The sequence below is a fragment of the Grampus griseus genome (genome assembly GCF_964374135.1).
Source record: "Grampus griseus genome assembly, chromosome: 1".
Classification (NCBI taxonomy): domain Eukaryota; kingdom Metazoa; phylum Chordata; class Mammalia; order Artiodactyla; family Delphinidae; genus Grampus; species Grampus griseus.
The window spans coordinates 170,473,089-170,499,083 of NC_139017.1; the positions used below are offsets into that span (position 1 = coordinate 170,473,089).

The 25,995-nt window shown below is 54.2% G+C and overlaps 2 protein-coding genes across 2 annotated transcripts in view; both read right to left on the minus strand.

The window, feature by feature from the left end:
• The window catches only part of LOC309831324 (protein-arginine deiminase type-3-like), a gene marked incomplete at both ends in the record, with an annotated part of 84,302 nt that extends 81,215 nt beyond the window's left edge, over nucleotides 1-3,087 (minus strand). Inside the window, 1 exon segment of the mRNA XM_082668440.1 lies at nucleotides 2,996-3,087. Coding sequence (XP_082524566.1) covers nucleotides 2,996-3,087 — 92 coding nt within the window.
• A 3,903-nt stretch (nucleotides 3,088-6,990) lies between these two features.
• LOC309829334 (protein-arginine deiminase type-1-like) overlaps nucleotides 6,991-25,995 on the minus strand; it is a gene marked incomplete at both ends in the record, with an annotated part of 32,064 nt that continues 13,059 nt past the window's right edge. Inside the window, 14 exons of the mRNA XM_082665203.1 lie at nucleotides 6,991-7,224; nucleotides 9,886-10,011; nucleotides 10,785-10,864; nucleotides 11,936-12,029; nucleotides 12,846-12,990; nucleotides 16,568-16,719; nucleotides 18,171-18,278; nucleotides 18,711-18,834; nucleotides 19,886-19,989; nucleotides 20,138-20,310; nucleotides 22,290-22,415; nucleotides 22,502-22,619; nucleotides 24,196-24,257; nucleotides 24,912-24,981. Of these exons, the coding sequence (XP_082521329.1) occupies nucleotides 6,991-7,224; nucleotides 9,886-10,011; nucleotides 10,785-10,864; nucleotides 11,936-12,029; nucleotides 12,846-12,990; nucleotides 16,568-16,719; nucleotides 18,171-18,278; nucleotides 18,711-18,834; nucleotides 19,886-19,989; nucleotides 20,138-20,310; nucleotides 22,290-22,415; nucleotides 22,502-22,619; nucleotides 24,196-24,257; nucleotides 24,912-24,981 (1,716 nt within the window). The remainder of the gene's footprint in view (nucleotides 7,225-9,885; nucleotides 10,012-10,784; nucleotides 10,865-11,935; nucleotides 12,030-12,845; nucleotides 12,991-16,567; nucleotides 16,720-18,170; nucleotides 18,279-18,710; nucleotides 18,835-19,885; nucleotides 19,990-20,137; nucleotides 20,311-22,289; nucleotides 22,416-22,501; nucleotides 22,620-24,195; nucleotides 24,258-24,911; nucleotides 24,982-25,995) is intronic.

Genomic DNA, 25,995 nt, shown 5'->3' on the forward strand with positions numbered 1-25,995 from the left:
TCAGGGCCTCCACCTCTGGGAAAACAAAATCAGACATTTCAGAGCCACGAAATTGACAGCAAAGGTCTTTGTGGCTGAAAACAGGAAAGTTGACAAGCTGACCATCAAGGTCCCCAGCAAATTGGCCCATAGGAGCCGAGGAGACCAAGGCCCCAACAGCTCAGGCTCTGGGTACCAGCTGCCCCTCCCTCTTCAGTGAGGCTCCCAGATCCCCGGCTGCACTGGCCTCACCAACAGAACACAATTCAGGAAGTCACTGCCCCTCCTTAATTCCACGTCTTCCTGCCCCTGGAAAATGGCAGTCACACAAACACTTTTTACAAAGTTCAAGTAGTTAAGAGAGTTAAAGATGCGTCCACCTCCCAGAGCCCAGCTCTCTGCACAGGCAGGTTGGAGCTTTACAGCAAACAAAATCTGGTAGAGACAGAAGGGGAGGTGCCTTGTCAAACCAGGGAGGAGGCTCAGAGGCCTCCATGAGCAGAGCTTGAAATCCACTCTTCTACGCCAACCTCCTCAGAGTACCTATGGGGAAACTGAGGCCCAGGAAGGAGCAGAAAGTTACTCAAGATGACATAGCAAAGGGTGAAAGAGCTAGGGCCAGAACTCTGGGTTCCTGGCCCCCGGTGCCCCAAGCCTTTTCCTTCTATTAGATCACCTCTGCTGAGCAAGGGGTGAGCTGTCTGCCCTTCCAGCTAGGGCAGCGGTTCTCAACCCTGGCTGCACATCTGATGCGTGGCTCAGCACACCTGTGTATTACCCTTCCTTACCCTCCTCCCTAAGAATCCCTATTCACCTTCCCTGGTGGCGCAGTGGTTGAGAGTCCGCCTGCCGATGCAGGGGACACGGGTTCGTGCCCCGGTCCGGGAAGATCCCACATGCCGCGAAGCGGCTGGGCCCGTGAGCCATGGCCACTGAGCCTGCGCGTCCGGAACCTGTGCTCCGCAATGGGAGAGGCCACAACAGTGAGAGGCCCGCGTACCGCAATAAAAAAAGAATCTGTATTCAGGAGAGCAAAACACCCTCACCAAGTCTGGGCCATCTCCAGCTCAGTGGAAGGAAGGAAGACAGGGTTTAATCCACTAGTGATCAGAGAGCCCCAATGGTCTTGCTCATCCTGCAAGGCTCTGGTTGGTGCCCTTTCTCCAGGAAGCCTGCCCTGACTGCTCAGCCTGTGTTAATTTCTCTTTTCCCATTTCCTCCTTCTCCCAGTATGGCTCAGAGTTTGTTCCCCAGCCATCTTGCGGATGGCAGGTTTGGGGACGCTTGAGGCTGTCTAGAGACCCAGGAAGGATACTTAAAATGATGATGATGGTGGTTATAATGGTAGCAGTTACCATAATCGAATGTTCACATGCCAGCCATCGCCTACGCGCACTACACGCACAATCTCATTCAATCGTCCCAATAGCCCTTTGAAGTGAAGGCCAAAGCGCTCGGGCTGCATCCTGGCTCTGCCTCTCCTCACTGGTTGTGTGACATGGGGCAAGTGACTTAGCCTGTCTGTGCCTCAGTTTCCTCATCTCTGCAATGGGGATGAAGACAGTACCCATCTCACAGAATGGCTGTGAGCCTCAGTTAATATATGTTAAGCCTTTAGGGCAGTGACTGGCATGGAGCAGCCTCTAAGTATCATTGCTGATATTATGATGACCTTCATTCTATAGACGAAGAAAGAGCGACTTGAGAGATTAAGTGACTTTCCCAAGGTCAGAGAGCTGCTAGATCGCAGAGCCAGGACTGAGCCACCACGCCCAGTGCCCTTCCTCTTGTTGGCCCACAGTCTGAGCACCAAGGATTCCTAAATCACTGTATCTCTGAGCCGGAAGGGACTTTAGAATTAGTCCAGTCCCGTTCCCCTTGCAAGACAGGAATCCTTTCCACAGCACCCCTGCAAGGCGGTCCAGCCTCTGCTAGAACTGCAGGACAGGGTTCTCAGAGGGCAGGGACCACGCCTGCTTGCTCACCATTGTGTCCCCATGCCTGGCACGCAATAGACCCCCCCAAAATACTTGAAATACTTGATGAATGTGTGAAAGAACAAACTAGGAGCTCTCCCCCATCCCCAATGTGGTCTGGTTATTGGAGGCCCAAGGGTCCCCCGTGTGAGGGTGCCAGACGCTCCACCCCCCGCCCTGTGACTGTCCCACCCACAGCTCCTTTGCAAACCCCAAAGTGGCCCATCTATCCACAACACCCCAAGATACTGCTGCCTTTGCCTCTCGTGGCCCAAATCCTTCCTCCATCCTCTAGGAAGGTCTGCAGGGAAGGAACCAGCCCCCGGGCTTCCTGGGGCAGGTCAAACTAGAGACACGTCTGCCCCATGGGCGTGAGGAAGCCAGGGCATGAGGCAGCCGTGGGCACACAGCCCTGGAGGAGGTGGCAGTGCCAGCCGGCACAGGTACACCTCCTCCCTCATCACCCCTCTGTGGCTGCCACCTGCTGCAGGATCAGCTGAATCCCCTTCCCACTCCTCACTGCCCACCCACCCTCAACTGGGCTTTAGCTCCTCCTACTAGCTTGGAGGGCTTGCTCCAGACTTGGTTCCCTCCCATGACCAGCTCCTCACCCCCTGTCATCTAATGCCCTGGGACCAACCCCATCTCTGCTTCTAAGTTCACTCCAATTTTTAAAGTCTTAGTCTGAGACACTGGTTCTCAGCAGGGTGTGATTTTTCCTCCAGGGCACACTTGGCAACGTCCGGAGATGTTTTTGGTTGTCATAAGTCGGGGTGTGCTACCAGCATCTAGTGAGTAGAAGCCTCTCTACCCCCATTCAGTCTCCCACACTTAACACCCGCTAGCGGGGGTTCTTTAAGAAGCCTGGCTGAGAAAGACGAGGACCCCAGCTTCCATGATTGACAGCTATGCCAAGGCCAAGGCTCAGGAGAGGGCAGCCAAGTCAGGCCTGAGCCTTGAGGAAGCCCCACACAGCTCGCAGGGAGAGCCCAAGAGGTCAGCACCGGGGGCCTGCAAACCCCCAGGCTTCTGGCTCTTACCCATAAATGTCCACGAGGGTCTCCACGCCAGCCACACACACGGCACTGGTGGGATGCTCCAGGGACACTCGCACGATCCTCTGCAGAGACATGCTAGCCTTGGGCTGGGCTTGGGCCACAAAACCCCTGGCATGTGGTTTAAAAGCCTTTGTTATAAAGCGGAAACTAACACACCATTGTAAAGCAATTATACTCCAATAAAAATGTTAATAAATAAATAAATAAATAAATAAAAGCCCTTGGCCTTTCCCTTCCAGCCCAAGATGCTAATTCATTGGCTCCAGTCCTGGAAGCCCAGCCCCTTCCCAGAGCCAAGAGCTCAGGATTGGCCGGAAGGAACCCAATATTTGCATATGAACCTGTTGCTCCCGCCCAGGCGCAGAGAGAGTTAATTTCTGACTTTAAGGGGAGCAAGTAAGTACCTCGCCAAGGCACCAGGACCCTGGGGGCGTGCAGAGGTGCAGGGTATGGATCAGGGGACCTTCCTTGCTTTCCACACTCAGCCTCTTCACCCCTTTTTCTGCATTTTCAGAGATCATTGCTTTAGTGGGGAGTTTCTCTATCCTGATGGAGGAACTGATGAAAATGCAGATTCCCAGGCCTGGCCTCCAATTTGATAAGCAGCCTGGTGTCTGGAGTCTTTTTTTTTTTTTTTTTACAAGCACCCCTATAGCATTTTGAGGCACTTTGAGGAACACCAACTTTTTTCTTAAGAGCATGGATTTTGCAGGCAGGACTGGATTTCAGCCCTGCCTCAATTACATCCTGACTGGGTGACCAGGGGCAAGTCACTTAATTGCTCTGTGCCTCACTTTTGGCATCTGAAAAATGGTTGTTATGAGGGTTAAAGGGGAAAACGTGGGTAGAGCTCTAGTGTGGAGCTCAGTATTCTTTTATTATGGTTGTTGTTGTTATTGTTATTATTGTTAGATGCCTAAAGCCTCTGGAAGGAGTTAGTGATAAGGGTGGAAACCCTCTCTGGCCAGGAGCTTAGAATGTCAGAGTAGGAAGGCTCACTCGTTAGGTGGGGAAACTGAGCCCAGAGGGGCATTCGGCCCCCTGAAACAGAAAGAGCGAGGGCTCTGGGGAGAGGAGTCTCAGGTTTGGACCCAGGCGCCACCAGGCACTAGCTGTGTGGCCTTGGGGGTTACATCCCCTCTCTTGCAGCCTTGGTGTCCGCATCCGTAGAAAATGTGGCTATTCACCAGCCCTGGCAGAGATAATGGTGGGACACACCCTGTCCAGCAAGGCTCAGAAGGTGCTGAATAGAGGTTTCCTCCCTCCTACCCGGTGATGCTGACAATCTGAGGCAGGGTGAGGACCAATATCTGCTCCCCGAGTCCCCGGCTAGTGCATTCACACCAATTCAAGGATCTCAGCAAGATTCTAAGACTGGCACCCCTATATCCCAGGTTCTGGTAACGATGTTCTTCTCAAGGAGAGCTGCTGGACTGCTGGGTCCAGGGACAGCTTCACTTTTTTGGCTGTAAAACGGCTCGGGGGCTGACTCAGCTCTGGGTAAGAGTCAGAGTTCAGGAGGAAGCCTCAGGCAGGCTCCATAGCCTGTTTGTGGGCACAGCTGGGGAACAGAAACAGAAGCAGGGGCATTTCTCTGGGCACTGGCCCACTGTGATGGCGACAGGATAGCCTCCAGCTTAGAGCCCTGGATCTCCCTTTGGAAGTAGACTCATGCTTTCACTTCTCCCCAGTTACTACATGCCAGCTTTTAGAAAGAGATTGGTGGTTCATTCAGACTAAAGTGTCCATGACTGATGGGCAGCAACTTTTTGCCTCTTAGTCCACAACAAATCTAAAATAAAGTGAATGAGTGAGTGAGTGAGTGTCAGGGGAGCCATCTGAGGCAGCAGCAAGTGTGTAGGATGAGAGGGGTGATAATTTCGGGTCCCTGAAATCAGACCACTGAGGCTGTGTAGCTTAGTAGCTTTAGAGGCAGGAATTCAAGGGAATTATATTGGCCTGTGGCCCTGGGCACCAGTCCTGCTGGGGACTCTCCCACTCTGCCAATAGGGCCCAGCCTGCCTGCCCTCTGAGAGATGGAGGAGATAGACCAGGGAAGGGAGAGGGATGAAGAGATAGGACCAACCCTCCCCCATAGCCATCTCAGCAGGGCAGGCAGCCTCACGGCAATGGGCGTGTGCCAGCCATCCTGCTGCGTCCGCCTGCCTGCCTGGCACTGGCCCTGGGGGCTCTCCCAGCTGGGTAGGAGCTGCCCATGGCCAGTGGAAGTTGAGCCAGGGAGCTGGTAGCATTGTGGGTGGCACTGAGAGCACCTCTCCCCCCGCTTCCCTCCCCTCCTCCCCACGGCCCAATGAACAGAAGCTAAGGAGGCAGCCACTTGAAAAAATGCATGTTGACATTTTTATTAATCTGAAAGGAGGTGACCAGTCACCTGGAACATTCTCGGAGGGAACATCAGCAACCCCCCCCCCAAACAGCCCAGCAGCAATTCCAGAGCTCCCTGTACTCAACGCCACTCCCCTCCCACCCGCAGCGCCTTCCCTGGGGAACCCCAGCTGCACATCCTTGGCCGCCGAAGAGATCCCTTCTCCTCTTGGCTCAGTCTAAGGGGCATCACGGTTATGAGCAGAAAGTGCACAGGCTAGACCAGGGGCTTGCAAACGGGGTTCCCCAGAACCTCCGGGAAGGGGAGGATCCTCGTACACCACCCCCGCCACCTTAAACCAGAGCAGTTCTGTTTTCACCAGTTTCACATGCTGGGTCTCCGTGGTAGCCTCTGATGGCTAAGTGTTCCACAGCTAAAAGAGTTTAAGGGCAGGTGGCTCAATCTAAATGTCACCGAGAGCCAGGGAGAAAACCCAGAAGGTAGAGGCCCAGAGGCTGTGGGAGAGGAAGGCCGGCCGGTTCCCTCCTGCCCACGCTTGTCTGGGGCAGGGGCCACCTCTCGCCCTGCACCGGCCAAGCCAGCTTGCCTGTGCATGTCCCGGTGACCTCACCTGGGCCCAGGCTATTAAATTCCCGTGGCAGCTCTGCCTTGCCTTCTGTGGGAGGGGACACAGGCCTGCCACGGGGCTTTACTCACAGGTGAAACCCAAGCTACCTGCAGGGTCTCTGAGTTGCTGAGAGAGACGGGGCGAGCCTTCCCTCCCACTGCCGGCAGAACGAAGGGGAATAATGAAAGACTATTAAAGGAAATTAAACCCCACCCTCAAAGATAACCTAATGACCCCCCACCCGCTTCTAACATCTAGGCCCCCTCTCCTTGCTGCATCTGGAACAGCCAGACCCCATCACATCCAGAGTCCAAAACTTAAAGCCTGGGAGGCCTAGGGCGCAGAGGCCAGGTCCCGGGTTTTATCCCCGTGCCTCAGCCTCCTCTGCCATCCTGGCCTCCTCGCCTCCTGCCCAGCCTTCCTCCATGCGCCCTCCTCGGGCCTCACCTTGGCCTCTCAGCGTTTGTGAGCCGGAAGCAGCCAGCACGTGTAATTAAAGGCTTTCCAAACAGGTAACAGGCACCCTTCTGAGGAGGGAGTCAGGTATTAAAGGGGGGTTGTTGCTTTTTCTTTTTAAAACAGTAAAGCACTTATACTCTAATAAAGATGTTTAAAAAAAAAAAAGAAACAGGCCATCAGATGCTGAGTTTTCCTGCTCTTATTCGCCTACATAAATATGGCTGAGGAGTGCTAGGAGATCACAGCCTGGGGGCCCCCTGAAGGAGAAGATAGCCAGAAAAGGAAAAAGGGGGCCCAAATCCCCCTTCCTGGTCTTACAAGAGCCACCGGTGGCCTAGACCCAGGGCTCTCACCCCACGCCCCAGGCCCTGTAGGCCACGCCAGAGGTGAGGATGTGCGGGGTCCATCCCTGTATCCTGGTACCCACGGTGACCAGCACACTTGCGGGCACACAGGGGGAAGCGTCCAAGGCTCCCCCAAGAGGATGGAGGCCAGGTGGAGGTTCCTTATCCTGGCGGAATTCCCTGGCAGGTGGGGAGAGAGGATGGCGTGTGGGGAGCAGGCTCAGGGCACCACGTGCCACCACTTGAAGGGAAACGGCTTCCGGCGCACGTTGGTGCCGCAGTGGATCTCTCCACACAGCTCGTGGTAGGACAAGTAGTCATCGATGAAGGTACAGCAGAGGCCCAGAGGCTCCAAAAGGGACCGCACCTTCTCCTCCAGGCAGCAGCAGCCGTTGATTATGGGCCCGTAGGGTTTGGGGATGCCCAGGTACTTGCCTAAGACCACCATGTTCACCTGTAGAAGAGACAAGGCAAGAAAGAGACCTGGTTAGCTGGGGATGCTCTACACCTGCGGCCCCTTCTGGGTTCTGGCTCTGGCGGACCCATCCCCAGGGCCTGTCCCATCTTTGCCAGCATCTCCGGGCCACTAAGGCTGGCACTCTCTCAAGAACTAAGGTCTATGGAAGCAGAAAAGGCATAGATCCGTAGTTGGAAGAGAGGATTAATAACAGGCAGGGCTGCCAGTAACATACATGGTAACTTCATATAAATAAAAGTCACCCCTTCCTCCGACACTTTCCTCCACCTATCAGAAAAGTAGATTATGATGACTTTGTTAGAACAAGATTTTACCGTTATCTGCCAAAAACTTGTACAGCAAATGTATCCATCTACAAGGTCCACGGTGTGAATGTCACAGGTGTGGTGCATTTATTTGTGCAGTACACACCAAGCTCAACCGTTCCTGGAAGCCCTGATAATTGTTACCGTTTATTGAGCATCTTCTACGTGCCAGATATCGCATCGGTAAACCTCACAGCCTCCCTCCGAGGCCATAGCTTGGACCGGTTAAGTAATATAATTAAGGCCACACAGCCAGAGAACAGGGAGACTGAAATTTGACTCAGGTCTGACTCATGCCAAAACTCGTGCTCTTTCTACTCTGCCAGGGTGTAGCACTGTGGCTGCCTGGGGTGCTAAGGAGTTGGGGCAAGGGGCTGGGAGTCCTTGGGGGCACCTGGGTTTATCTCCAATGACACTTCTGCTTCCCTGGCTGGGGGACCTAGCAGGGGGCCCTAACACCAGGGAAGGGAAGTCTGCCCAGTGCAGGGTATGGAGGCTTCTTAGAGGTAACTTCTGGCCCAGTGGATGGCCAGAGGAGCTGTCCTTGGTGTTCAGAGGGGACACTCGGACTCACTGGGTCATCTCAGTGTTGGGTGGGCTGCCCTTACACTCTCCACACCCCAGCCCCTCACCCTCAAGTCTGCCCTGCAGGGCCGTCCACGGCTGGGACCAACATGGAGCTGGAGGGTCCTGTGGGGGTCAGTCACATGGCCTTGGCCCTGACCTGCTTGGTTGCCCACTAATGGGCCAGAACATGGTGGGAGTGGGGGCACACAGAGGGACAAAGGGCAGGGAGAGGAACAGAGAGCGGTATTCAGGACCATTGCCGGCCTGGCTTTGCCTCCTCCTAGACGAGGACTCAGGAGACTGGAGGTCAGTCCATTTGCTCGCTGGAGACCTCAGGCAAGTCAACCACTCTCCTCCGAGGGCCTCTTTCCCCTTCTGACAAATGAGGGTTAACTGAGTGTTCCCTAAGGGCTCTCCAGTGAGAACATGCTGGGATCCTCTAGCTGGGCCTGGTCGGAAGCTGGGAGATTCCCACGGAGGGCAGTGTGCTGGGGAGGGGCTCCCAGTAGGGGAGGGCAAGGCCACAGCCCAGGGCTGACCACGGTCATGGGCCTTCCCCCACGCTCAGTCAGAACCAGAGGCAGGTCACCCCTTAGAGCTTCACTGTCTGATACGGTAGCCATCCACCACATGTGGCTGCTGACGTTAAAATGAAAGTAAAACTTCCGTTCCTCAGTCACACTGGCCACATTTGAAGCCACATGTGGCGGCAGCCACGTCCTATTGCACAGATGTAGAACATTTCCATCACCCGAGAAAGTTCTGACAGCACTACCCTAGAGCAGTGGTTCCCAACCAGGGCGATCTTGCCTCCAGGGCATTTTGCAACCATCCTACGATGCACAGGACAACCCCCAGAGCAAAAGACTCTTTAGCCCCAAATATCAGTAGAACCAAGGTTGTGAAGCCCTGCCTGCGAGGTCTCTGCAGGGGCCTCACAGCGAGGGGTCAGGAGTGAATGCGACCCTGGCGGGGAAGCCAGACCCTACACACTGGCCTCCAATCAGGACCCCAGGATTCACTGGCTGGTCCAATGACAGGGATTCTAGTAAAGGCCCCAGGCTGAAGAGGGAGGGTCTCCCATCCTAGGGAACCACCCCTCACTGCTGCCAATGCCCCGACATCCTTTCCCAAGGGGTTACTGGGCGCTATGGGCAGGGCTGTGCCAATAGCATCGCTCAGACCCCTCCCAGGGGCCGCATTGGTGAGATCACACCTGCTCATCTGCTAGTCAGGTGCCTGAGTTAATGACAGCCAGGGTGGCAGCTGCCACCTGCCACCCCTGCCCAACTCAGGATCCCTCTGGGGAGCAGACAGTGGGGTGCCAGCCCGGGGAGCAGAACAGGCAGCTGAGACCCAGAAGCGAAAGCTTGAAACATTGGAACCAAACCACGCTTCCATTTTCCATTTTGAGGAGGGGAAAGGCCTTAGTTGTGGGGCTGCCCTGTGCACTGTAGGATGTTTAACAGCATCCGTGGCCTCCACCCACTAGATGCCAGTAGCACCCTCCTCGTGTGGCAATCAAAGTACCCGGGGCGGGGGTGGGGGAAGGAGAAATCACCCTGGTTGGGAACTACCGATGGAGATTTTCTATATCTGCCCCCAAAAGCAAACACTGGCGAGGCCCGCAGGGCCCGTCCCAGCCTCCTTGCCAGTCTGCCCCTGGATAGGGATGGTTTCTGCTCTGGACCCCCAACTGACCGCCCAGCAGGACCCCGCCAGGCACCAAGGATGGAAATGACCCGTCCTCCCTCCATGCTCTCACCATGTTGGGGAAGAAGGCTTCTGCTTGGGAGTCCTTCAGGTAAAAGAGCTGGGGGATGTCCACGATGTCCCGCTCAGTCAGGCCCAGTTCCTGCTTCAGCACCTCCCGGTTCCAGTCAATGCATCTCTGAGGGTGGGAGGAGGGGCACAGGTACCCAGGGAGCCAGGAAGTATCCAACGTTTCTGAGCACCTGCTACGTGTCGGGCCCTGTGCACCCTTTAGCTTGTTTGATCCTCATAACAGCTTTGTGCCATTGCTACCGCAGATGGGGAAACTGAGGCTCAAGTGACCTGCCCAAGGCCACAGAGCTAGGAAGTAGTGGACCTGGGGTTTGGATCCAGGCAGCTTCTGGTTGCAAAAGTGCTTGCCGTCACCACACACTGTCCCAACCAGAGCCGGGCTTATGCTTCTGCCCAGCTCAGCTGTTTAGGAGAAAAGCGTCGGGCACCACTGGGGAGAAGCATGGGGCCTCCTCCCGTCTACTGAGTAGGACTCCATGCCAGGCCTACACCAGGCACGTGGCAGGCATTAGCTCTGCCCCTTCCTGGGACCTCCTTCCACCCCATCTCCTCACCAGGTCACCCTGATTCTCACGCGCCCCAGCCCTCGCCCCTACAGGGCCCCATTTCCCCACCACATCTCTCCCATCTCCCCAGACTTCTTGGGGAACTCAATTCTACTTCCGCTGAAACCCATCATTTCCCCAGAATGGGGGCAAGATGTCCCCCACTGGACTGGCACGGCTGTGTCTCTTCCATCAGACTGTGGGTTTCCCAAGAGCAGGGGCCCTACCCAACCCACAGGTCTCAGCAGCCCCCAGGAGAGTCAGAGGCCCAGGGCTGAACCCCTCACCCCACCCCGGCAGTTCCTGGGGCTGCTTCACCCTCCACCCCCCTCACCTGTGCATACAGGTTGTCACTCCTGAGAATTCTGTCTTCCAGTATCTCATTAATGCTTCTCTTCACCTGGTAATTTAACCCTGCAAGAGAAAGAAGACTGCAGCCGGCTCAGGGAATACTGCCTGGGGCCACCTCAAGCCTGGGCTTGAAAATCCGGGCCAGGATTTTTCTCCCACCTCAGCGCGGGGGTCTGAAGCAAGGACTGAGAAAGCCAGAGACTGGAAACCCTGATGGGACCAAGCTCTGGCTGCAAGTAAATCCTGGTGATGGATTATAAATTCCTTGGGAAGGGACGCCTGAGCTCAGAGCCTAATAATAACAGAAGAGCTACCGTTATTGACACCCCCTATGCTCTGGGCCTCCTGTTATATTTATTATTGATCTCTAAAACAATGCTAGGTCAGGTTAGTTACCACCCTACATTCAGAGAAGAGGAAATGGAGGCACTGAGAGGTTCAGAACACATCTTTGATCTCATAGCCGGCAAGTGGCAAGACCAGGATCTGAATCCAGGTCTATCTTTGCTGAAGGCTATGCGACATCCCTTCCAATGCTCCATTCTGCAGGTGAGAACACTGCGATCCCCGGTGGGGAAGGGGGAGGTGCTCAAGGGGGCCAACCAGGCCCTTGGAGGGTCTGTCGATTCCCCAAGGAAGGTCCACAGAGGGGCCCCGACCACCCTCCTGGCTTCTCACCCCTCCCTCTCTTGAGCCCCTGGCCCTGCTGCTTCCTGCTTCTTAGCCCTGGGCAAGCCGCTTCCCCTCTCTGAGCCTCAGTTTTCTCCTCCATGAAAAGGGATAAGGAGAAGGGGGTGAACGATCTGATTGGGCAAGAGCATGAAAGTGTATGTACGGACAGGCACGTGGGAAGGCTCATGGCTTCCTGTTCCTTTCTTCCCCTGGGGTGTGGCCAGGAACAACCCAGTGTATGGAGGAGGCCACCCAGGCTTCCATCCCTGGCCCAAGAAAGGGAGAGCCCTCATCCTTTGCTGCCATATGAAGGTGTTGGGAAAATCAGTGATGGACTCTGAGCTGAGAGCTGGCAGACAAATGGCCTGTAAGCAGAGCACAGCCACGTCAGGCATCAATGGTGCCCAGGGCTGGCAACGAGAGGGCACGGTCTGGCAGGGTGATGGGCTCACTGGCACTCACCGTCAAACTGGGCCGCCTCCCCGTAGCCCTCCTCCTTCTTCTCTTGGAACAGGTTGAGGCAAGCGATGGGGCTGGCCAGGAGCAGCCGGAAGCCCTGGCACAGAGGATGGGAGAGCAGCTCAGTGGACAGGTTCTCCCCCCATGCAGGAAACCCCAAACTCAGGAGGGGCCTGAGTTCAGAGGCCAGACTGCACATGGCAACCCCCCTCAATCCCTCCCACCAGCCACAAAGGACTGTCTGCACCTCCCCGAATCCTCCAAGCTGGTTCACACCTGCAGGCCTTTGTCCATAACCTTCTCTTTTCCTGGAAGCCCTTCCCTACTTTGTACACCAGGGAACTCAACCACGGGTCACTAGGAGGCCTCCCCTCCCAGGCTGCCTGCTCCCTGCGTGCTGTACCCTCCCTGATCGCCTCTGCAAGGTGGTGAGTGGTTAACGTTGCTGGTCCAGAGCCCACCGTCTTGGTCTGAATTCTACCCTACTAGTTAATTGCCCTTCTGAGCCTCGTTTTCCTTATTTATAAAATGGGGGAAATGATAATAGTACCCACCTCATGGGGTTGCTAGAGGATTAAACGCATTAAAACACATACATCTCACAGGTGCTCAGTAAATGTTTCCAATTATTACCAGTGTCAGTCCTGGGTCTTGACTGAGAGGTCTGGATCAGAACAAACACCCAGTAAGTGTGAGAATGAGTGTATGAGAAGTGAGCGAATGAGTTCCCTCCTGGGCTCTGACCTCCTCCAGGAAGCCCCCCCGATTAACACCACCTGGCCCAGAGGGTACCCTGACTCCAAGATCTCTATGGACCGAGGTGGTGAGCTAGTTTCAGGTGCCTTTGCCCTATCCTGACCCATCAGGATAGGGAGGGGCAGAGGTAGCTCAGGCAGGAGGAGAGGGGATGTACCTTTTGGTCGGAGGTGGGCACGAAGCTCAGGAACTCGTCCACGTGGCCCACCCAGAGCCAGTCAGAGTAGAGCTCCACGGGCGCCTGCACCTGCTGGGCCTTCAGGAAGTCGCGCACCACCTTGGCCATTCGCCGCCCGCCAGACCTGGCCAGGGAGGGAAAGAGCAGGGTCACCTCGTGCGTGTTGTGTGCTGGTTCCCTGCAGGCACTTCCTGAGCCCCTCCCTGCCCTGTCAACCCTCTGAATGGATCTTCTTTGGTCCCTGCTTCCTGGCCCCAGCGCCCAGGTGCTCCCAGGAACTCGCTGTCCATCCTGAGTATCGCCCAAGAGAGTCTGTCCCTCCCTCACCTTAAAGCATCCTCCCCAAGGGCAGAAAGGTCCTGCCACCCCTTCTTGCAGAAGAGAGTCAAATGAGAGCCCTCCATCCGCCAGAGGGAACTGAAGACCCTCATCTCAATTCCTGGGACTCAGAGAGGTTGACTCTTTACCCAAGGCACCAAACTTTTTGTTCAAAACATGACTGGGAGCTGGCAAGCCACCCCACATCCTGCTTAGCCCAGTGTTACCCAAAGTGTGGGAATTGTTGCCCACTCCCCATGTCCCTCACTTTCTTCAGGTTAACTCAAATGTCACCTCTTTCTCTACGTGGACTTTGGAAATAACAACCACCCCTCAACTCCTTTCCCAGCTTTATTCTTCTTTACAGCATTTGGTACTATCTGGCATACTTGATATCTTGTTTATTGCCTGGCAGCCCACTAGAATGTAAGCTCCAGGATTGGGATTTTTCTCTAGGTTCACTGCTGTATCCCCAGCACCTCTTATAGAAGAGCTGCTCAAAAATATTTGTGAATGATATTAAGGCTTTTGAACAGCTGTGTAAGAGTCCACAGTCTATATAACAACAAAACTAGAAGGGAGACCCAACAAGCAGTGACACAAGGCAACACTGATTTGATTCAGCGGGTGGGAATGTGGAAAATATTTTTCTTGTATTTCTGTTTATTTTAATATAATATTTTAATATTTAATATTTTAGTTTCTGTTATTTTAAGTCCCTCCTTGGGACTCTGCAGCCCTCTGCCTGGAGGCAGGGGAATGGACCAGATGACTCCGGCCTTGAGAAGCATCAGACCTGGTCTCTGAGTCACATCAAAGCTGCCACCAGGAGGCAGAATTGTTCCAAGATCGTTTTGAATGTGGGGAGCAGAGCTTAGAGAACCCAAGATAGTAGAGAACAGAGGGGGCATTTGCTGAGCACCTGCTGTGTGCCTGCCTGAGGCTCCTCACACTGGGTGTCTTATTTAATCCCCATGATAACCCTATTATGTACGTAAAAATGACAGGTCCATGTCATGATCTGAACTCTGCCGGACCAAGCTCTCTGACCTCATCCCCCCACACCCCCTTGTTCCCTCTGCTCCTGACCCACTGGCCTCCTTGCTGTTCCTCTAATGTCTCCAGCACACTCCTGCGTCAGAGCCTTTGCACTAGTTGTTTCCACTCCCTTGCACATCTTCCTCCCAATTAGCCACATCTTTAACTGTCTCATCTCCTTCAGGGAAATGTCAGCCTCTCACCAACGCTTCTTTTACCTAACATACAAGATGATTTACTTATTTATTATGTTTGCTTATTGTCTGTTTCTCTCTTCTAGGATGTATGTAGGTTGTTTTGTTCACTGCTAAGGTCAGAAGCCAAGACAGGAACACAGGACAGCAGCCTGGATGTTAAATTTTAATTTGGGGTCCAAGGAGGAGATCTGAATTCTGACTATTCCCCTAACTTGCTGTGTGGTCCTAGGCAGTAGCTGCCCCTCCCTGAGCCTCAGGGTTCCATCTGTCTACCAAGAGCTTTGTTCCCTGTTTTCAACACAATAGCCAATGGAGTGAGGCCCAGCTCTGCTAGAGACCCCCCACACATTCCCATCCGGGGTCCTTGCTCTGAGCCTGGGATTTTCCAGAACATTTCTTTTATCCCCAGCACGGGGCCCCGAACCTGGCATATAGGAAGTCTCAATAAATAGTTATTGAATTGATAAATGAATGCATGACTTAGTGCATTCACTTCATTTATCTAAGCCTCAACTTCCTCATCTGTAAAATGGAGATAATAGTCATCTCAACCTCATAGGGCTGTTGTAAGAATTAATGGAGGTAACCTGGGTAAAGCTCCATGTTCATGGCATGTAGGTGATCAATAACTTTTATCCATTGAGTTCCAACCTACTTCAAGGCACATCCACTGCCAGGGGTCCAGCTAAATAATACCCAAGCATTCGGAAGTTGGTTAATGTGAATCCTTTATCCCCAGTAACGGCTATTATATAGCTAGGACAGGGATTTTTTTTATAAGCCCATTTCACCGAGGAGGACACTGAGGGATGACGTATAAAATAATTTGCCCATTTAATAATGTATCTTTGTCACCTGATGTATCCCTAGTACCTTCATCAGTGCCTGGCACATGGTAGGCATGCAATAAATATTTCTAAATGAATTAATCAAACACCTACTATGTTCCAGGCCCTGTGGTAGGCACTAGTTAGATGATGTACCCCAAATCATGTGGCCAATAAGTGGCAGAGGCAGGACTCGAACCCAAATCCGTTAGATAGCAAAGTCTGTGCTCGTTCTTGCCAGATCCCTCCTGGAAGCACAGAATGACTGCCCAGCGGTCCCAAGGCCCTTCTGCCCCCAGAGCTGTGGGCAGGATCCAGCCCCAGAGTAGTTCTGCACATGAGTCAGCAGCAAGGTGAGTGCACTCCTCTTGTCCTGGCCAACCTCAGCCCCGGGTACCCAGCCTGGGCACCTGGCTTCATGCCTGGGGTTGGTGCCAGGAAGCCTCACCTCACCTGATCCAGAGCCATGAGGCCACCAAGGTCACCACATGAGCCTGGGTAAACTTCCCAGGACTGCCTGGCTGCTCTGGGCCCAAGACCAGATAGCCAGGGCTTGGGGACGCAAGCTGGGGCACGCCTGGGCTCCATGCCAACCCCACACAAACCGGAAGGCAAACTCCAGGGCCTGGGGTGGGCTTAATCTTTAGGCAGGAAGCAGGGGATCGCACTAGCATCCCTGTGCTACACACCCCATTCTTCGACTGCCCACAGGCTGGGTGGGGACCCACTAGGGAGATTTAGCAGATGCTGTCATCTGTCTGAGCCCTAAACCCTAAATACCTTGTTTCCTCCTAGATGACAGCTGTCCAGGGTAGGACCTGTCAAGTTACCTCTGTCACCCTGGTATCCTGACCTGCAGCCTTGTGGTGACGGCTGCACCCTTTCTAGCTGTTGCCAGGACAACAGCTATTTCGATTTCCTCACTGGAGAGGTCAACGGATCCAACTCCTGCTTCTGCCCTGGATGACACGTGACCTCCCCGCTCTTCTGATGTTTCAAAAGAAGTCAGAAATCTGGCTTTTTATATGAAGCCTCCTGATATATGTATATTTAATGTTGGTGACGAATTATGCTCATAAAATACTAGGCAGGGCAAAAGACCGTGGGCCAATAGTTTGTTTTTTCCTAAGATTCTGTGATCTTTCCTGTGACCTGTGATCCTAGGACTCTATTCCAGGATTCCGTGCAGGAACTTAAGACCACTTTTCAGACTGGAGAATTGTGTTTGCGGTGGAGGCAGGGGGTGTTGGAGAGTGGCTGCTGCCTTGGGGCCCCCGGGCCCTCCCGTGACCTCCACCACCCTCCTGCCCTGGTTTCTCACTTGGGGAAGCTGCTACCAATGAGGATTCGGCCCAGCGGGTACTCCTTGCCCCCCACTGTGACTGGAGGGCTGATGTCCAGGTTGCCGAAGGAGTCAAGGTCAGAAACACCAGCGAACTGCATTTCCCGGATGACATATCCAAAGTCGGGACCCTAGGGGAAAACCATCGAGAGCTCTAACCATCAGTTAGAAAAGGAAGAGACAGCTCTTGGGGCAGGGGAGCGAGGGGTGCTCCTGGGGGAATCCCACTCCCTGAAAAACAACCACTATTCACTTTTCACACATCCTCCCGGTGCCCTGAGCCTTGTGCTGTTAAAGCCGAAGCCAATAACAGAACAATAACTAGAAAATCCCTGACTGTTTGGAAAGGAGGCAACATGCTTCTAAAGAACCCACGGGTCAAAGAAGAAATCAAAGGGGAGGTTACACCGTATTTTGAAGTGAAAGGTAGAAACCACACAGCACGTTAAAACTTGAGGGGATGCCGGTAAGGCTGCACTTCTAGGGAATTCCCGCAGCTCTAAACACATATATCAAGAAGAGAAAGGCTTGAAAAATCTTAGCTTCCGTTTCCAGCTAGGAAAAGAACAGCAAATTAAACCTAAAGAAAGTAGAAGGAAGGAAGTGATAAAGACAGAGCAGAGAACAGTGGAAAAGGCGCTGGCCAGGTCAAGCCCAGGGCTTGGGGTCAGGCCCTTTGTTGATGCAGACTCACCCCACAGAGCTCACTGTCACCTCCCCAGGGACTCTTCCCTGATCCCTCCAGGCTGGGGTAAATGTCCCTGCTCTGTGTGCCCATGAGTTCCTGGACCTTCCCCATCATATCCCCCACCAGACCCTGGCATTGTCCTGGAGGTGGGGGACAGGGGCCAGTAAACAGGCAGAGACGTGAGTTCTGGGACCCGGACCCACCTCAAAAGGCAGGTTAGCCTAGCGGTAAAGTTCAGGGGCCGTGGAGGCAGCCCCTCTGGTTTTGGTGCCACTGCTAACTAGCTGTGTGGCCTTGGGTAAGTTGCTTAACCTCTCTGAGCCTCAGTAAAGAGGGAATAATAATATCCATAGGAGTATGGATATCCATACTTATCCATAGGAATCCACGTGGATTAAATGAGCAACTGTGTAAAGCTAGGAGGGAGGGCCTGGAACTCAGGACATGGCTGCTGGAGTGGCTCCTGTCGCCCTCCTGTGTGTAGAAGCAGCATTGTGCCTGGCACACAGTAGGCGTTCAGAAAACATTCGTTACCTGAAGAGAGGACCTGGCTCACAAAAGCAAGAGCCATGAGGGCTCACTAAGGGTGCGTTGCCCTCAAAAGGCAGTTTGGTTTCCCCAGAGCTGACTCCTTTGTTCACTCCCCCTTGGGGGAAAGGAAGGACCCCAAGGAGGACTTTGCTGGCCTGTCCCTCCCAGAACAGGGGTGATTTGCATGAGATTTGCATTTCATTTACATATTCCTCCCAAACCTCCCACTAACTCCCCATTTGCCAGAACCCACCACCTGTGTCCTTTTGTAGCCCCTAAAGGACTAGGACCAGGCAAGAATGACTGGAGAATCCTATAGGAGGAGCCACCCACGGTTTCCCCACTCTGCGCTTTGCCGCATACCAGGATCCTCTTATAAGGGAAATACTTCAGGCCTCTGTCTCGGGGGGAGTCAAAGACCACCGGGAAGGATTTGTGAGGCGCCTCGATGTAGCCAAACTCCATCTCGTCCTGGGAGGGGAGAGAAAAAGACCACAGGGACTGCCTCAGTATAGTATTAAGAATGGGTTAATCCCCCCAGGCCCGGGGCGGGGCAGGGCAGGACAGTGGGTCTTCCCCAAGACCTGGAGGGTGCAGGGGCCAGGGAACAGCGGTGGAGTGAGGGCTCTCAGGACCGCAGCCAGAGGAGGACTCTGCCTGGGACCAGAGCACTTGGAGGGAAGCGGGAGACACTGGGGCGACGCAGGCAGAGGCGGGGGGGGGGCGTTCCCCTAGACTGCATGCCCCCCACCCTAAGTCCTGGCACCCAGGCCGGCCTGGCTTCTCTAGGGAAACGGAGGCCAGTAGGAGCCTGCGCAGGCCAGCTTTCCCAAAGCCAGTGTAAAGGACGGGGTTCAGGCCTCCCGGGCTGCCCTCCTCTCCCGGGATCACTCCCGCACCCACCTGGATCCAGCGGTCATTCCGATTCTCAGTCCAAGGGCAGACGATCAGCTTGCAGTTGGCTTTCAACGCCAGGTCAGATATGTCTTTCAGAAACTTCTCATTTGAGCCATGGGAGTCTAAGACACTGCAAAACACAGGGAGAGGGGAGCGAAATAATGACTGCTGACTGTGGCCTTGGCCTCAGGGCCGGGGGGCAGGGGATAGATGGGGTGGCCTTGGTGCGGTCTGTGCTAGGCCCCGTGTGGACCCTGGGCACAGGGGTTCAAACCCAGTCTCTGCACTAGAGAGATTCATGGGCTAATGACAGAGACAAATAATGTCCCCAGATCACATCAGGTGACAGGTGCAAGGGGAGGGACAGCCCCGGGGCTGTGGAGCCCGAAAGCAGGGCACCATAAGTCCTGGAGAAGGTGACTGGGGACTGAATCTCACTGGTTAAGGTGGTAGTGAGGGGGCAGGTAGCCCCATCTCCTCCTGTTTCTCACAACTGGCCTAAACAAAGGAGTCAGGGTGGTGTTAGTGAGCAAACAGAAAGAAAGAGTGCCCTTCCGAACACCTGGGCCCAGCTCAGCAGAGCGAACCTGTTTGGCCACACCCTTCCTGGCCTTTTGACTTATGTTCCAAGTCATCTATGGCCCTTTCCAGTGGTCCGACCTCTGAGGCAGAGGCCCGGAGTAGCCTTGCCAGTCCAGGCTCACCTGCCCATCAAGGGGCCTGACAAGGATTCTGAGAGATGGCAGAAGGGCCAGGGGCCCGGGTTGGGCCAGGGCTCACAGAGGAGCTTGGAGTTTGGGTCCCGAGTTCTCTGCAGGCCCAGGAGTACACCCACATCTGAGCAAGGCTGGGTCTCCTGCAGCTGCCAGCAGTCTGAACGGGGCCTGGCCCCACTGCCTGGAATAAATCCTAGATGTTCTGGGGCTGCTACCTGCAGGACACGGTAGGGCAGGTGTGCTGGACTTGAGTCATTGACCTCAGCCAGAACCTTAGCTGCTCAGAGCAGGTGGGGCTGACAGGCCCAAGCCAGCCTGCTGCTATCCTGTTCCCAGCTTGTGTCCGTGGGTGCCTGCAATGAATCTGTCCAGTATGAGTGCAGGGCCAAGCCTGGTACGGCATTCTGTTCCTATCTCTATGAGTCCAGAGACGGTGGGAGAGCTGCAGGAGGGGCGAGGCCTCACCTGCACACATACACCTCCAGGGGGCACTGGGTGTTGGGGGTCATGATCCAGGGGGCCATGCGGAAGGTCACGGTGTCTGTGAAGTAGGGCACCTCAGGCAGGGTCTAGGGGGAAAATGAGGACTCAGTGGGCCCTGCAGGGAGCCCCATCAGGCTTCAAGACCCCGCAGCCCCCAGCCTCCCAGTCCTGGAGCCTCCACGCTGGTCCCTGAAGCCCCTCATCCTCTATCACGGCCCCCAGCGCCATACATACCTTGGTGTCCACCAGGCTGACGCTGAGAGAGACCAGCCCCAAGAAATCAGCGTCAGGAAAGGTGAGCCCCTCCACGTAGAAGCTGATCTTCCGTTCCCCCGGATGCCGCTCCACTTCGTAGTACAGCTGCTGGGGCCCCAGCACCTGCTTGTAGTCTGAGAGAGAATTCCCACCTAGGGGGAACCAGAGTCAGCACTGGGGGCCCAGTGCTGGGACAGGGGTGTGGGGCTGCGAGGATGTGAGGACAGGAAACCCAAGGCCGGGAATGTAGAGGCAGAACCACCTTTGTGTTAGATCTACTTGGACTCCTCCAGCTCTGCCATGTGCAAGCTGTGTGACCTCAGCTCAATGACTCAACCTCTCTGAGCCTCAGTTCCTCATCTGTAAAATGGGCTAATATTACATTTCTCATGCGGTCAGCGTAAGCTTTAAACTAGATAAGGAGGTAAAAGCAGCTGGCACAAAAGATGAAAACAACCTAAATGTCCATCAACGGATGAATGGATAAACAAAATGTAGTATGTCCCTATGCTGGCATGTTATTCATCCATAAAAAGGAATGAAGTATTGATACATGCGACAGCACAGATGAACCTTGACATTATACTAAGTGAAAGAAGCCCGACACAAAAGGCCTCATATCGTATCATTCCATTTGTACCAGATGCGCAGAATCGGTACATCCACAGGGACAGAAAACAGATTAGCTGTCGCCTAGGGCTGGGGGTTGGGGGATGGGGAGTGACTGCTAATAAGTACAGGCCTTTATTTTGGGGTGATGAAAATGTCTCAGAGCTAGAAATTTTGTGGTAGTTACCCAACATTGAGAATGTACTCAATGTCACTGAATTGTTCACTTTAAAAATGGTTAATTTGGGGACTCCCCTGGTGGTGCAGAGGTTAAGAATCCGCCTGCCAATGCAGGGGACACAGGTTTGGGCCCTGGTCTGGGAAGATCCCACATGCCGTGGAGCAACTAAGCCTGTGCACCACAGCTACTGAGCCCATGCTCTAGAGCCTGTGCGCCACAACTACTGAGCCCACGTGCCACAAATACTGAAGCCCACGCGCCTAGAGCCCGTGCTCTGCAACAAGAGAAACCACTGCAGTGAGAAGCCCGCTCACCACAATGAAGAGTAGCCCCCGCTCGCCGCAACTAGAGGAAGCCTGCGCCCCTCAACAAAGACCCAATGCAGCCAAAAATAAATAAATTTATAAAAAAATAAAGTAAATAAAATAAAATGGTTAATTTTATGTTATGTGAATTTCATCTCAAATTTTTTAAAAAATCGCCTGGCACATAGTAGTTCTGGCCCGTAGCCTTTTCCCTTCCCCTGAGGGTTGTCCGGGAAGCGCCACCCTGGCACGCTCTTACAGCATGAAATGTTGTCAGCTCACTTACGGAGACTTTGCTTATGTTCTGGTATCACAGTAAGTGTTTCCAAGCTGGACTCCTGGGTAACCTTCTACCATTGGAACATTCTGGTCCCTGCCAGGCTCATTTAGCTGGGACAAGTTCTGAGTCAGTTTGAACAGAGGAGGATGAAGAGGAAGAAGGAAGGGGCAGGAGAGGTCTCTTGTGATTTATGAAAATGAGTAAGGGCACCTCAGGGTTAAGGATTAGTGTTTCTGCCAGGTTTTTTTTTTGTTTGTTTGTTTGTTTTAATCCACAGACTTTGATTAATAAACTGTCAGAACAACTGGATTCTGAAGGCAAGCCTGGGCCTCAGCTGTGCTAGTCCCTGCCTCCACCCCACCCAGCCTGGACACTGCTGTTTTACATCAAGAACTCATTCCATGCTAACCGACCAGAGGAAGGATGGGCTCAGGAGAAAGGGCAAGGGTAGTGGAAAGAGGGGTTTTGGTGCCCAAGAGACTGGCTTTGAATGCTTGCTCCATCCCCAACTGGTTGTGGGACCTTAGGGCAGTGAATTCACATGTCTGAGCCTCAGTTTTCCCCTCTGTAAAATGGGTCTAGTTTGGGAACCTCTTTCTTGGGCGATATGTCGTGTCCTGATGGAGTGGCTGTTTGTAAGTGGTAGTGAGAGTCACAAAATGATGATGGAAGGAGGGAGAGAGGTGGATAAGAGAAGAATGGTTTGGGAAGCAGAAGATGGAGCAGGAAGGGAAGAGATCCCTCCAGGCCACTCACCCCTAGCGCAGAAGACCGCCATTCTCCTGGAATCAGAAAACGGCACGTTCAAGACCAGCTTGTGGCTGTCAAAGAGCTCATCAGGGCCATCGCAGCTCAGCACCATTGGGGCCATGTCCTGCAGGTCTGGAGAGAGGGGTGCCCATGAGACAATCTTGCTCCATCCCACACCATCACCCTGGACAATGCCATACACCCCTTCTTTTGCTCACCTTCCAATGATGTCAGCTGGGTGCTGGTGAGGTCGATCTCCCTGGACCTGAAACTATCCCGGTCACAGTTCACCAGCAGGACAGCCCCATAGCCCTCAGGGCCCCAGCGCCAGGTTTTCTGTGGCAAAGCAAGAGGCCTTAGGATCAGTGGGACCCAGGGGTCTCTGAGAAGGGGTTCTGGACATGGCTAGAGCTGTCTGCTTTGTTAACTTGGAGACTTTTGTATTCTGGGTTTGCTTAAAGATTTATAGAGGGATCATAGATTTGGGGAATGGAGTTCCAGGTCCCTACACCCAGAGCCACTCCACGCTTGTGCAGTGAACAACTTGAACAACAGCTCCTCCCAGCCATCAGACTGGAAGAGGAAGGGTGATGGCACAAAACCCAGAAATGGCCTTTGCCAGTCTGCTGAGCTTTGGTCCTGCCAGCAGACTAAGACTGCCTCGCCCTGACCTTGATGGGGCTGGAGAATTCCTGGGAGACTCTCCCCATGCCAGTCCTCTCCTGGGGCCTGTCCCACAGTTTTCTCTGACTTTCACTTGAGATCCTGCAGGTCCTGCAAGATAGTCTGAGGAGAGAGGTGGGGAAGATGGCTGGAACCCTGCCTCTGTGATCAAAGCTCTTCCTGATGTGCTTCTCTTTTTTTCTTTTAATTTATTTGCTTATTTATTTTGGCTGCGCTGGGTCTTACTTGCGGCACACAGGATCTTTGTTGCAGCATGTGGGATCTTTAGTTGCAGCATACATACTTCTTATTTGCGGCATGCGGACTCTTAGTTGCGGCATGCATGTGGGATCTAGTTCCCCGACCAGGGTTGGAACCCCAGGCCCCCTGCATCGGGAGTGCAGAGTCTTACCCACTGGACCACCAGGGAAGTCCCCTTCCTGACGTGCTTCTACTTCATCCCCACCAGACTCTGCAAGGCAGGGCTTATTTTCCCCATTTCACAGAAGAGGGAAAAGAGGCTCTGGGGTGTGAACCCCAAGTCACATAGATGGGATTCAAACTTGGGTCTGGGGGACCTCACAGGACCACTGCTAACTTATATGGCACTCTTGTTCACCCCTCTCGGTAGATGCTTCTCTGTACCGGCGCCCAAGACATGATTTATATCATAGGCCCCACCTGCCACCTTGCCCAAGCAACCTTGTGCAGTGAACACTCTGCACAGCCATCCGTGGCAGCCCTACCCCATCTTGTCCACAAAGTCTTCTATATGATTCAGGCTTCCTCTGTGGGGTCTTTCCCTGCAAATCATATCTTCTACCCTCCCAGGATGGCTTTCAGATACATCCGGTGGGATAATGCCTTGAGCCCACCCCATCTTCGTCCTCACTCTTCAGGATCTGTCAGTCACTTGACAAGTCACCTACCATGCTTGGGGGTCCAAATACAGCCCAGGAAATAGAAAAGGCCTCAAGAAAAAGAACTAATCCCAGTTCTAAAGTGGCACAAGAGAGACCCAGAGAGGGTAAGCTGTTTTCCAGGAGTCACACAGCATGTTGATCACACAGTGTAAGTTAAGGCCCGTTCATGCTGATTTGGGAGTCCTCAGATGGCTTCCCTATACTGTTGGATACCACAGACCCTAGGAATCCATCACCCTTCTGGAGGAAGAGCCCACTCCACCCCAGGACCACCCCCAGGTTTGCCTGTCAACTCTGCCATCTTGGGGTAACCAGGAGAGTCCCACCTTGTCACCATGGCTCCTCTTCACCTTGCCCGTGCGGCCCGTGTCGACGTCGAGGGAGATGTCTGCAAAGAGATGTAGAGGGACAACAGGGCTCCCCAGGCCCACCCTCGCACCATAACGTCCAGGTCGGGGCAAGCTTCGGCCCCTCCACAAGCCCTTGGGAACCAGGAAGCCCTGTTCTGGGGACCACACCCAACACCTGAGAGGCCCTTGTGGCAGCCCCGTGTGGTTCTGGGTGTTGGAGGGACCCAAGGCTCTGGCTCTTGAATTTTTGACTCATCTATGTGGGCTGAATTGCTAGCTCTTGGGGGCCCTGACTCTGGAGGTCGGGATCAGGCCTGAGGTTCTAGGTGCTGGTTCTGCAGTTCTCAGGGCCAGCTGCCGGGGTCTGGCCCAAGGTAGCGTGTGGCTCTCCATGGTTTAGTGATGTCTTGAAGTTCCAGTGAGTGTGATAGGCAGACTCTGGATGAAGGAGGCCTATTGTTGGTCTAGCTGGTGACCCATGGGCAGTGCAGTTTCCAGATTCTTATGGCCCTAAGTATGGCCGGGACTCCACCCCTGAGGCTCTAGAGTGGATGAACCACCTCTGAAGAAGCCAAGCTCCTCGATGGGGGAGGAAGATGTCCGTGGGCCTTGCACTTGGGGGCTCCCCTAAGACTCTCAAGCAGTCAGCATGGAGGGGTGGATGTACCGAGAGCCAGGGAGGTGGGACTTACCGGCGCCAGTGAGGTAGAGGACACTGTGGCCCAGGGCAGCCTTCTGAAGCCCGAAGTAGGAGACTTGCACCTGTGGGGACATGGTCAGTCCTAAGCCAGCACGGCCACCCCTTCAGAAATGGCTGTGACAGGGGGCGTTAGGGGACACTCCGGCGGCCCTGCTTAGAGGTAAGGGAGGCATGGGGGTCCCAGCTACTCCCTGCTGCTGAAGGCCCAAGGCCCACGGGCTCCCGACTTGGATCCACAGCCCCCTTCTCCAGCTGGAGAGGCTGGGATGCCTCCTCAGCTCCCAGGGCTGGGCTGAGGGGCGAGGAGGGCCAGATGGGGTGCAGGAGGATCTCAGAGGGAGCAGCTGGACCCTCAGGAACCCATGGGGATGTCAGAGAGAAAGAATGAGGGAAGGGACAGCTGTCACTAGGGACAGGCAAGTTATTCAACCTCTCTAAGCCTCTGTTTCTTCATCTGTAAAATGGGAACAATGACCACCCCCCACCCCCACCCCCCAGTAGCAGCCCAAGCTCACAGAGCTTTCCCCATGCCCCAGAACCCATGGCCAGGGCTCCACCCAGGCCATCTCAGTGAGCCCCCAGGATGACCCCAGTAGATGGGGCTCAGAGGTAGGATTTGAGCTCCAGGGCCCCTACTCTCAACAGCTGCACAGTCTCCACCTTTTTGGTGTCGTTGGAGAAAAGGCTGAATCAATGAATCAGGGGTCACTGTGTATGTGGTGGGTGCCTGAGGGTGGTAAGAAGGGTATCCTCTGTGAAAGAGAAGGCTTCCTGCTTCCTTAGGTGGGAGACACACACCCTGGTACGTACCTGTGTCCACGTGCATGCATGTGTGTGTGGGTGCTGCTGAGAACTCCTGTCTGCACAGGAGTGGGGGGCTTGTTTGGGGTCTGTGCGGAGCTGTGTTAAAGCGGGTGTTTGTGAATTTGAGGGGGTGAGCAGGAAGGCTGTGCTGTTACGGGAGCACTCGTGTATGTGTGCGTGTGACGTCGGGGCATTGGGGTGGGTTTGCATCTTTGGGTGTCGGTTGGGTTGTATCAGGATGTGTCGCGTGGATGCGGGTGGCAAAGCCTTGT